The 12,412-nt window shown below is 40.9% G+C and overlaps 1 protein-coding gene across 11 annotated transcripts in view; it reads right to left on the minus strand.

The window, feature by feature from the left end:
* The window catches only part of PPFIA2 (PTPRF interacting protein alpha 2), a 446,534-nt gene that overhangs the window by 24,694 nt on the left and 409,428 nt on the right, over positions 1-12,412 (minus strand). For all 11 annotated transcript variants that reach the window (XM_073651603.1, XM_073651602.1, XM_073651604.1 and 8 more), the window contains 4 exons: positions 6,201-6,298; positions 5,365-5,540; positions 2,915-2,983; positions 1,408-1,567 (listed from right to left, as the gene is read on the minus strand). In XM_073651603.1, the coding sequence (XP_073507704.1) occupies positions 1,408-1,567; positions 2,915-2,983; positions 5,365-5,540; positions 6,201-6,298 (503 nt within the window). The remainder of the gene's footprint in view (positions 1-1,407; positions 1,568-2,914; positions 2,984-5,364; positions 5,541-6,200; positions 6,299-12,412) is intronic.

A 12,412-nucleotide genomic window follows, 5' to 3' on the forward strand; every position in this document is an offset into this window, starting at 1 on the left:
GGGTCATTGTCTTGTTGGAAGGTGAACCTCCGTCGTAGTCTCAAATGTTCAAGAATATCCCTGCATAATCTTCCCTTAGACTCGGACCATTTTCCCTATCCCAGCTGCCGAAAAACATCCCCACAACGTGATGCTGCCACCACCATGTTTCACTGTGGGGATGGTGTTCTCAGAGTGATGAGCTGTGTTAGTTTGGCACCAGACATAACATTTACTTTGGTGGCCAAAAAGTTCAATTTTGGTCTCATCTGACCACAGCACCATCCTCCACATTTGGGCAAACTCAAAACAAACCTTAAAATTTGTGTGTGTAAGTATAGGCGATTTTGCTGCCCACTCTTCCATATAGGCCACCTCTATGAAGTGTACGGCTTATTGTGGTCATATGGACAGATACTTGAGTCTCTGCTTGGGAACGTAGCAGCTCCTTTAGAGCTACCTTTGGTCTCTATGCTGCCTCTCTTATTAATGTCCTTCTTTCCTGAGCGGAGAGTTTGGGTGGGCGTCCCTCTCTTGGCAGGTTGGTGGTGGTACCATGTTCTTTCCATTTGATGAAGATGGATTTGATGGTGTTCTGGGGGATCATTAGAGATTGGTAAATTTTTTATAACCCAACCCTGACTTGTACTTCTCAACAACTTTGTCCCTGACTTGTTTGGAGATCTCCTTGGTCTTCATGGTGTTTGGTTAGTGGTGCCTCTTGTTTGATGGTATTGCAGCCTCTGTAGCCTTTCAGAAAAGGTGTGTATATACTGACAGATCATGTGACACTTAGATTGCACACAGGTGGACTTCCTTTCACTAAACATGTGACTTATGAAGGTAATAGCTTGCAACAGAATTTTTTAGGGGCTTCATCGCAAAAGGGACGAATACATATACACATGCCAATTTTTAGCTATTTGGTCCCATAAATTTAATTTATACCTATATTGTTCTCATTTCACTTCACCAACTTAGACTATTTAGTGCTAATGGAGCACAGACAAATCGGATTACAAAAATATTTAAACACCGAATGTAAAGTAGGGGGTGAATATTTTCGCAAGCCACTGTAGGCACCGCATACAAATGATTGATGGGGGGTCCTCCTTCATTTTTTAGTTTCTGCCAGAGACCAAATTACTCTAAAGCTGTTCCTCATTTAGGATACTTATACAAAACATGTAATAAGTATGTTTTTTACCATTTACTCCAATGTGTTTGTTTATTACAGTTTATCTATGTTGGAATATGTGTTAGAAGCTGGAACCATAATTCTACTGTAATGTTTATAGCATGATTTTTATTAAATGATCATATCCTGTAAACATACAGCGTGTTATTTTGACATAATAATCCATTTAATACAGTTATACACAATAGTATACTGTCTTGCTGCAAGCGCAGCTAAAAATAAATTGGTACCATCTGTTGTCATTTTTCGTGAGTGCCCGGATGTTGTTGTTAATCTAAATCCTGCTGGCAGTGTTTCTGAAGAGCCTGGCATCATGCTGATTCCATGGACCTCTCGTGGTGGAAATTGCCTCCTCCAGGAGGGCCCACGTCTGAAGTTTTTGTCATCGCTCTGGAAATACAAATCATGCCAAATTACATTGGGAAAGTATTTATGTAAAGTTATTACTTTTACGTAGTGGTTTCCCCTTTTATTTTAGATTTCTAACATGCATTTACTTATTTTACACTATAATACACAAGCCACTTGTCCTTTAATGTTCTTCTTTTGAGTTTTTGGATTCATATAGTAAATAGAATATATTCATTGTCTGTACCTTTCAAGCGATTTTCTGGGCACAAAATAAATAGAGAAAAAATAACTAACTATCTGGCTGCTCCTGTAATGAGTCCACAAATTTCCCTGTTACATTTTATGTTGCTTTTTTCAGCTCCCCTTCAGGCTCATGGAGCCATCTTTGTGGTCTGAACTTCCTGCTAGCTCTTCCTTTATGTCTCTAGACTACATTTCTCAAGAGGCAATGCACTCTGACTTCTCTACAAGAGCTCACTCTTTCTCACCCTCTGGGGAATATTACATCACTTACCACAGGCCACCATAACAAAATGATTAATAATAGTATTCTCCAAGCTCTACATCTCTTCTTAATGACATATCTTTCAACAAGTTCAATTTTGGAGAGGTTTCTGGGCAGTCGGCGTCTAAATGTCTATAGCTCACATATGGAAATATCCAGATTTTCCTGATTTTAAAGCATCAATCCAATGTTTTTTTTTATTGCAGTGCTGTTAAACTAAGTTCCCTGCTCCTGGTCTTATACTTACCAGTCGCCATCTTCATCTGTTCCCGGCGCCGTTGCTGTTGTTCTCCAGCAATTTGTGACCTGTCAGATCGCTCCAGTGTTTGCTAGGTAATCCAAAGTCAAAATTCCATGTAAGTCTATGAGAACCAGAATGAGGCCCTCAAAGACTTACACTGAGAGCTTTGTGGCCATTACCTCTGACTTCTGGTCAGTCAGACATTGCGGTAATTAGATGACGGCGCGGGACTGGAGTGTCATCGATAAAAGAAGACGGCGACTGGTAAGTATAAAACTGTCTGTGCCCATCATACTACTAATTTGTGATCTTACTTTATGATTACACTTTGTTTAGAAGGAACTATTTCCATGCAGTAAAACTATTTCATACGAGGTCAAGATTTCATTGCCTCCATATATTTGAGAAGCATGGTGTCTTATCGGAGTCTAAAAAATGACACACCATTGAGACTAAACACCGTGTAACCTCTTTTGTATTATACTTGTCTTTTTCAAGCGTATTTGCAAGACTCTTAAAATAGCAAATGATATGACTCACTATCACCGCTACGTCTAAGCGGCATCAGAACCCAAACCACAGCAGGATGAGAGGAGAATCTCCCAGGTTAGAACTGACTTGGGCAGCAAAGCACTATTACCTCATCAAGTCTTCTTTCAGTTCCAAGTGCCAATAAATTATTATATTCTCTTTCCAAGATTTGTCTTGCCTGAAAATAAAAAGTTTATAAATTGTTTATTAACTGACAAATATGCAAGCACTTGAAGCGGTTGCTCCACAAATAAGGTTCATTTTAATCAATGGATCTTATAATAATAATAATTTCCACAATTGGATGTGATAAATAAAATGTTCCTGTGCTGAGATAATCTTATAAATGTGCCCCTGCTGTGTACTGTGTAATGGCTGTGTCTGACCGTGTACGTAACATGGTCTGATCATACCACAGTAGGGGAGAATGCAAGAGTATACAGACAGGACAACATAGGATCACAGCTGATTCTTTCTGTGAGGTAAAACATTTCACTGCGTGCTTTTAAACATGTTTTACCTCACAGCATGTCTGTTGTAATATCTGTTTTCTGCTGTAATATTTTCAGCCATGTGGATGTGCTATTTGCTATTTTATAAAGTGCACCAGCTAGAGAGGAGCAGATCTGCCAAGATTTAAATCCAATAAATCACATGTATTTTACAGCAAAAGTAGAATTGCAGCAGAGTTTTTCGATGCAAATTGAATGCCGCTTAAGGTGCTCTGGAGACTTCCCAGATGCCAAAGGATGATAAAAAGTAAGATGTAAAAAAAAAAATCTGACCTCACCGCTCGCCTGCCCTGCCACCCTGCGCAGCCCACCATCCACTCATTCTCACCTCTTCTTTTCCCTTTCCACCCACTAACTGCACGCTCTTCAGCCTCTTCACTCCAGTCCAGAACTTCTGGTATGACTGAGCCTCTAACATCTCATGGCATGCAGGGACGTCAGTGGCCTAGTCGTGCCGGAAGTCAAGGCCTGGAGTTAAGAGGATGTGTGTGACAGAGAAAGGAGAAAGTAAAGGCCATGGAAAACCAGACGGCGATCTGCGGGAGTGGCAGGGCATGTGAGTGTCGAAATGAGTATTATTGTTTTTTTAAACAGATTGCCTAGCCCTCTGCGGCTCAGCATAATTGCGGTCGCCATTTTGCTGAATTTGCATGGAGTGGATTACAAAAAAATCCATGTTCTGGAGAATACTAATTTTTTTTAAGATTCAAGAGAATTACATTACATTCCACTCAAATTCTCTCACCTCTACCCCAGAACAAATTTCTGTATCCTCTGCATTGTTTTAATGTAACTATTGAGTTACGAATGCAGGTTACCGATAGGCCCAAAAGAGCTACTGACCTATACCTGAAGACCAGATCAAAAGTGATGGAGAATGAAAAAAATGAGCAAACTTTGAGCACTACACTAATGACAAGCATCAACTGGACTACACCAGGTTGGGTCATCAAAAGATGGACCCTAGCCAGGAGTTTGTTGTTGCTGGAAATAATTACATTTAGCTTATTTTAGGCTATTTTTTATGCAGCTACAATAGGGATACATGAGGCAAAAAGGAGGCTACAAACACAATCTAGTGCTATTCACTTTTCTCTTGGACTGCACACTGAACCATAAAGTTGAATTGATCCATACAAAACTCCATATTAAACACTGCTCTAGGTGACAGATCCATGAGACATGTCCGATTGTTATCTGTTTAATGGCTCAGACTCGGCCATTAAAGTCTATGTGTATCCATATAAAATGAATGAAACACGGAAGACATACTTTGTTCTTCAAAGTTCCATCCATGTTTTATCTGTTTATCATTAACCCATTGTTAATCATTGACCCACTGTTAAGATTCAGTGGATAACTAAAACTTTTAGTGTACGTCTTTCAGTTTTGAAAAACAGATGAGAAAAAAACGGAGGCAAAGGGGTCAGTTTCTATTTTTAAACACACCAAGAAACTTGAAACAATCTGATAAAGGGGTATTTCCATCTCCAAAATCCTATCCCAATATGTAGTAGGTGTAATAATAATAATATTATCAAATACCTCTAATAAGAAATGTAGTATAGATAGTGTGGGCAAATCAAGGAAGATGGCTGTTAAATTAAAGGGAATCTGTCACATGGTTTACACTACCCCATCTGAGGGCAGCCACACCTCTGATTGACAGTTTTATTTGTACAATTTGCATAGGCAGAAAGCTACCAATCAGAGTGTGTTTGTGTGGCGGGGGTGGTTATACAGAGCTCATGAATATGAAGGACTACATGGCTGCAGGTTTACGAGTCCACTAGTGACATTCTTCTGTTGAAAACAGTGATTTTATTAAAACCACAGCAAGCAGCCAAGTAAGTGACACATCACTGGAATCAGGGTCTCCGCAACAACATCATGCTGCTCTCAGATTAGGTGGCAAAAAACTGGTGAAAGATTCCCTTTGACCAGAAAAAAGTGCATTACCAATGTATGGTAAAATTATCATTCATATTGTTGTCAATTAATAAGTATACGGTCATCTTGGCACACAAGCTTGAGCAAGGCGACTTACCTGAGTATTTTGTGTTGGAATTTGTAGTAATAGTGCTAAACTTGTGTAATCAAAGTTTTCATCCAAAGCAATGAGAGAACCGTGGACTCCACTTTCTAATATATTGTTTGCATAATCTCGAAGACCTACTGTTTGGATCCAACGGATCACACGGTCATTGCTCCACACCAACACATCTGTAACCAGAGAAAACAGGGAAAGCTCATTTTCAATATATCGTTATCTGAATCTACTTTCATAAAATACTTACACGTCTAATGTACAAGTTTGAAATTGTTTTTTTAAGCAAAACATTGATCATGCATGTTGACTTGGCAGAAAATGCACAAAAGTTTTGGCCAGATAGTTGTATCTAGTTTTAGATCTGCCTCACTTGAAATGGGTGCATGGTTTGCTAAAGGGACACGGCTTTATTGGGAAAGGTAACCGACCGCTTTGAGACTGCAGGATGGTTGTTAACCTAGACAAGCTATACACTGTAAAATTAAACGCTATAAATTGACACCATAACATTAACAATCCCTCCATTCTTAACGAGGAGGATTTTAATATAAAGGAAATAGTTGCTTGTTTTTACACTTTGAAAAAGTGTGTGTGTGCATGTGAAACACCTATGAGCCATTAGATTCTATTCTTCCCATGTGCTCAGTGCTTATGTTGGTGTACCATATGGTCTTTATAGGGTAAAGAAGCTGCTATCTTACTCTACTATATAGGTTTGCTGTGAATATTTTGAGCTATGGTAATATATAGCTTCGCTTGAATACTGCACAAGTAAAACACATCTAGCAATATTGCTATAAGAACAGTGGATACAATGTGTGTACATAACTTACCTTTGATTTCATGCTGGCTTACTTCTCTTCTTCGTTCCAGTTCTTTTCTGTCGTAATTTAACTTTTTTAAGCACATAATTCCATACTGCAAACTTGTTCTGTAATAAGGAAAATGTTAAAATCATGTTCCAATAACAATCTAGAATATTCAGTGTATGTTTTGTATCATTTTAATTGGAACAACTCATACAAAAATATTTAAAATCATTTTTAGTCTTCAATTAACTTACAAAATAATTTTTTCTCAGAATAGTTTTTTTTTACTATAGAAATAGATTTGTGCTCCAAAAACTACATCTTATCCTGATAAAATAAAAAAAAACATTAAGGCTATGTGCCCACGATGCAGAAATGCTCCGGATTTTTTCCTGAGCGTTTCTGCATCTCCCTGGCAGAAAAAAATGCATGCGGATTGTACATGCGGATTGTACATGCGTTTTCCTGCCAGGGACAAGCGGAAGTGAAGCGTTCTTCACATGCATTTCCGCATGTGGGTTGACAAGCGCTTTCCAGGCGATTTTAGCATCACTTGGAAAGTGCTTGTCATCTTGGTCACACTATATAAATCCATGCAAACGGCATGGATTTATATACTGTGACCCGAGAGAATGTCAAAAAATAAAAAAATAAATCTATACTTACCCTCTGATGGTCCCCGGTGTCCTGCTTCGCTCCGTTCTCCCTTGCCGGCAGTGGTACACTGGAGGACCTGCCGACGTCAGCATCTCGTGACAAGTCACATGACTATGACGTCAGCGCAGGTCCTTCAGTCCATCGCGAAGTGCCGGCAAGCAAGGAGGACGAGCGCAGCGGGGGCCGCCAGAAGGGAAGTATATATTTATTTTTTATTTTCTCCTCTCCTCTAGACCTGGGTACCATCCGCACATTAGAATGCATGGAATGCGCATCTACATATACAGTGATGCGGAATACATGCATTCTAATGCAAGTCAATGGCGGCGAAAATGCAGCACTTCCGCAAAATAATTGGTAGTGCTGCGTTATTTTCCGCAATGATAATCCGCAGCGGAAATTTCTGCAGCATGTGCACATGCGGATGATCATTGGGGAACATGGCAGACCTTCTACCATGCGTTTTTTAAGAGTTTCTGCCGCTGTGGAAACGCTTAAACGCATCGTGGGCACACAGCCTAAGAATCATAGTTATGTGTGCAAATGGAAAAGAAAAGGAGAAATCATCGAAAACGCCACTAGTGAGTACCTGTACAGTATACACATACCGAATATGGTCTGCAGGACACTGTTGTAAAACAGGAACATTGTATGGACACTGTTTGGTGGTAATATCAGTCTTAGTACAGTAGTTTTGATTATTGACCAGTATGGCGGTATTATCATTGCTATATATGCTGGTGATATTTGGTTATGATCTGATAGTATTTGTCTATTATATTGCAATATTATTATTGCGGTATTATTTTATCTTATATAGCAGTAATATGGGAAATCTAGGTCTTGTAGTAAATCTTAATTTCCACCAGACAGGATATCTGGGGAAGGGAAGGAGGACAGCATGGGTCGGTGTGCTGTATTCAGATAACAGGACTATATTTCAGTCCCAGTCCGGCCCTGCATGTAATTTATGTGCAGCGCTGTATATGACAAGCGCTGCTCACACACTGCAGCTCTCATCTCCCAGTGCTGTCATGCGGTGAGATGAGAGATGTGGTGTGCGAACAGCACCTGGCACATACACTGCTGTGCATCAAATCCAGGTACTAACACATTATTCCTCGCTACCTAGGATAGATGCAGAGCCGTGTATGTAATGACTTACAGCTCTGCTCTCCTGCTCAGTTATCGCCAGCTGGTTAGACATGAGTCTCACCATATCAGATCAAAAAGGCTGTTTTGGAATTCTCTGGAGGAGTTTTATTTTCTTCACCTGCATGACATCTTCTGCTTATGATTGGTCAACGTCACACAGGGGAAAAAGTACATGCGCCCAGAGAACAATCTCTGCTAACACTCCCTTGGTTTTAGTGGAAATTACCATAAAAACTTTACAAGCTAATATGCCCACAACAGAGATGAGAAATAAAAAAATAAATAATATGCTTTATTCAGATCTTCATCCCCTTTATCATAACCTATCCAGTTTAGCGTGTAAAATGTGGTCCTCTTTAAGACCCCTTTCCTGGCCAATATTCTGCTGTGTAAGGCTGTGTGCCCACGTAGCATTTTGCAAGCGTATATGCTGCGGAATTTCCGCAGCGTAAACGCTTGAAAAACGCATGTATATCCGCACCCCATGGTCCCCAATGGGATTCCGCAAGTTCTATGCACATGCTGCGGATTTTTCCGCAGCGTTTATGCCGCGTTCAAAAATCCGCAGCATGTCATTTAATTTTGCGTTTCCGCAAGCGGAATTGCCTTTGTCCAATGCATAAAAAACGCAAGGCAATTCCGCATGTGGAAAACGCGTGATAAACGCGTGAAAAATGCGCGATAAACGCGTGCGGAATTCCGCATGCGTTTTTCCGGGAGAGGACTTGCATTTATGAAGCAGAAATTTTCTGCTTCATAAATGCAACGTGGGCACATAGCCTTATAATGACCTTATGCTATGTGCCCACGATGCAGAAATGCTGCATATTTTTTCCGCTTCTCCCTGGCAGGAAAAACACATGCGGTTTTTACATGCGTTTTTCCCACCAGGTAGAAGCGTTTATCAAGCGTTTTTGCATGCATTTCCGCATGCGGGTTATCAAGCACTTTTGCAAGCGATTTTAGCATCACTTGGAAAGTGCTTGACAACTTGTTCACACTATATAAATCCATGCAACCGGCATATATAGTGTGACCAAGTTATTGTTAAAAAAAAAAAAAAAAAAAAGAATAAAATGGTAAAAAATAAAGATTATACTTACCTTCTGATGGCCCCCGGTGTTTTCTCTGCGCCGTCTTGTCTGTTGTATGGGTCGGGGTGGTGTGAAAGGACCAGCAATGACGTCATTGAGTCATGTGACAGGTCACGCGACCGCTGACGTCAGCAGTCGCGTGACCTGTCACATGACTAAATGACGTCATGGCAGGCCCTCACACCACCGCGACCCATAAAACAGACCGGACGCATCGCTGAGGAGGCCGGGGGCCATCAGAAGGTAAGTATAATCTTTATTTTTTATTTTAAATTCTTTTTTTAATGGGTTCTTTGGTACCTGGGTCTGGAGGAGAATCTCCTCTTCTCCAAACCCGGGTACCATCCACACATAGAATCGCTTAATATCCGCATGTGCACATGTAGTCATGCAGATAATATGCGTTTCAATGCAAGTCAATGGCGGCGATTACGCTGCTTGTCCGCAAAATTAATGGACATGCTGCGTATTTTTCCGCAATGATAATCCGCAGCGGAAATTTCCGCTGCATGCGCACAGCACATGTGGATTATCATTGGGGACCATGGGGCACATATTACCAAGCATTTTTTAAGCGGTTTCACTGCAGAAATTCCGCGGCAAAAACGCTTGAAAAACGCATAGTGGGCACGCAGCCTTAGGATATGTGCACATGCTTTTTCCAGGTGGGTGAACCTATCAATGTTTTCAAGGTTGGTGTTTTTTTCTGAAACTTTAGTGTATTTTTGGTCATTTTCTGAGAGCTTTATTGATATTTTTGGCTGCTACTGGGTTTCTTGAGCATTTTTCCACCATTTCTGGGGCATTTTTTACTGACATTTTTTGTCTATTTTTTAATTTTAACTCCATTCAACAATGAAGAAACGACTGGCAGTTTTTCAAGTAAAGTGGCTGGCAAAATGCTCAAAAGATGCCGGGACAATTTCCACATGTATTTTTAGCCTTCCTATTGACTTGTATTGCAAAATATAGAGCTTCTTCAGAGTGGAAAACCCCTGAAAAATGGTCAGGTCACTTCTTTTACCTGGTTGGAAACCTAAAGTGCTAAAAAGACGCTTAAAAGACTAAACATATGAACAGCAAGTCGTTTTAACATTGCAATTCGTATCGTCATTCTTTTAAATGTTTATTTAGCACTTTTTTAAAGCAGGTTTCAGAGTGGATCAGAATGAAAAAAAAGTTGTGTGCATATACCCTTAGATCTAAGGGGTAACATTTCTGCTTGTGGAGAGTGACATTCTGGCTCTGGCATGCCAAGGTCAGGAGGCTTATTCGCCCTGCAATGCTCCTGCTTCCAATAGGTGGCGCTATAGAATTCATGTCCTCTTCATCTCTGAAGAGGCAATTTGCATATACCCTTAGAATAATTCCTGACTATATGCTCTTTTTATGGCATTTTTTTTCATGTTCTTTCCCTATTCCCTCTTTGCCCGGTCCAAAGTAACTATTTGTAACTGTATTAAGTTTCTGACTGAATTGTTAGCATTAACACTAAACAACAATAACGGCAATCTTTAAGAGCACACTGCTCCCCAGCCTCCTCCTTGCTGGGCCAGTCTGCTACTGCTTGATTGACAGTTTGGGCCAGCAGCATTGTTGCTTTGCTGTTCCAAACTGTGCACACTTTGATGTTGCAAAGACAACTTTGCTTGCAGCATCGGAGGAGTGAAAGGGCACTGAAGCTGGCCAGGACAAACCAGTTTCAGAGCAGTGATTCACATGCTCTGAAATTGGATTAAATTAAAAGCTCTTTATTCCTTGCTTAAGAGCCTGGCCATTAGTGATAGATGGCAGAGGTGGCCGGTAACCTAGGCAACAAGAAATTAAAATTAAAAATCCCTCCATTACTGAGAATTGGAAGGATTTATGATAAAAAGCAAAATTGCAAAGTTGTTTGTTTTTACAAGCACTTTCAAATTTTAATAGTTTAACAAGGCCGGTTTCACATGTCTGCATATCTCCGGTACCAGAAAAATCAGTACCGGAGATATCCGTGTCCCGTGTGTCACATGAGTGGCAACCGTTTGCCGCATCAGGATCACACGGACCAGCGCCTGGAAATCAGTGTTACAGTTAGTGCTGTTCCCAAGCGCCGGGTGCTGAACACTGCCCTCATCATGGTTCCTGCCGGCGCTGCAATCAGTACCAGCAGGGACAATGATGAGGGTAGTGGTAGTCTGCTCCCGCAGTGTCCCCACCCGAAAAATAAGGATAAAATAATAAAATCCATGTACTCGCCTCTCTTAGGTGTCCCCCGCTGTAATCCATGCGACCGCTGCTGCAGAAAAGCTGGGGAGAATAAGCCGCTCCGGAGCGGCAGCTCAGGAGCGGTGTCATGTCACTCACCAAATGCAGCTCCGGAGCAGCTCATTCTCCCCAGCTTCTCTGCAGCAGCGGTCGCATGGATTACAGCGGGGGACACCTAGGAGAGGTGAGTATATGGATTTTATTATTTTATCCTTATTTTTACAGGTGGGGACACTGCGGGAGCACACAATACTACCCTCTGTTTTTTCTTGTTTGTTTTCCATATATCTTGGCTGGTATTTCTTTGTGGTACCACATTTGATGCCCTGTGCATTGTCTTGCTATATTTTATGATATGCCTATATGCACCAGCAGTTTAAATATCTTTGCATGCATTGTATTTACCATCATTCCTTTGGATGATTTAATCTTCATGTCCATTTGGCATTGACATTCTCTAGGCAATATATTGTGCTTCCACTTATCTCTATTAGCCTGTTGTCTGTTTTCAGGGTGGTTTGGGGTATCACAACCCTATTATGGGATTTGTGATTAGTGTCTACATATTTTCTATTTTTCTATTGCATTTTACTTAGAGGTCCCCTTGTGTTGCATCTTTCCTTCTTCTTTTGTTCCTCATGTGATTATCTACTATATATGCAACGGGTTGATCTCTATATACAATAATCTTCTCCATATTCTTTTGGTGGTGCCCTCCCTGCTACTTTGCTTACTGGGAACAGTGCTAACTGTAGCGCTGATTTCCAGGCGCCAGTATGCGTCACACGGATGACACACGAATGTCATCCGTGTGGTATGTTTTGCGGACCGTGTATCCGCAAAAAAACGGACTTGTCTCCGTGTGGAGCACACGGACACACGGTCCGTGAAAACGCACTGAGATGTGCACAGACCCATTCATTTGAATGGGTCTGCGTGTGTCAGTGTCTCCAGTACGTGTGGAAACTGTCACCACTCGTACCGGAGATACTGAAGTGTGAAAGAGCCTTTACCCTCTAAATCGGCATGTATTCTTTGATGGGTTTGCTTACTTGAATCATTTTGTGTCCGTCTTTTGTATGC

The sequence above is a fragment of the Phyllobates terribilis genome, unplaced genomic scaffold (genome assembly GCF_046119375.1).
Source record: "Phyllobates terribilis strain yellow unplaced genomic scaffold, ASM4611937v1 Scaffold_11__3_contigs__length_659146591, whole genome shotgun sequence".
Lineage (NCBI taxonomy): Eukaryota > Metazoa > Chordata > Amphibia > Anura > Dendrobatidae > Phyllobates > Phyllobates terribilis.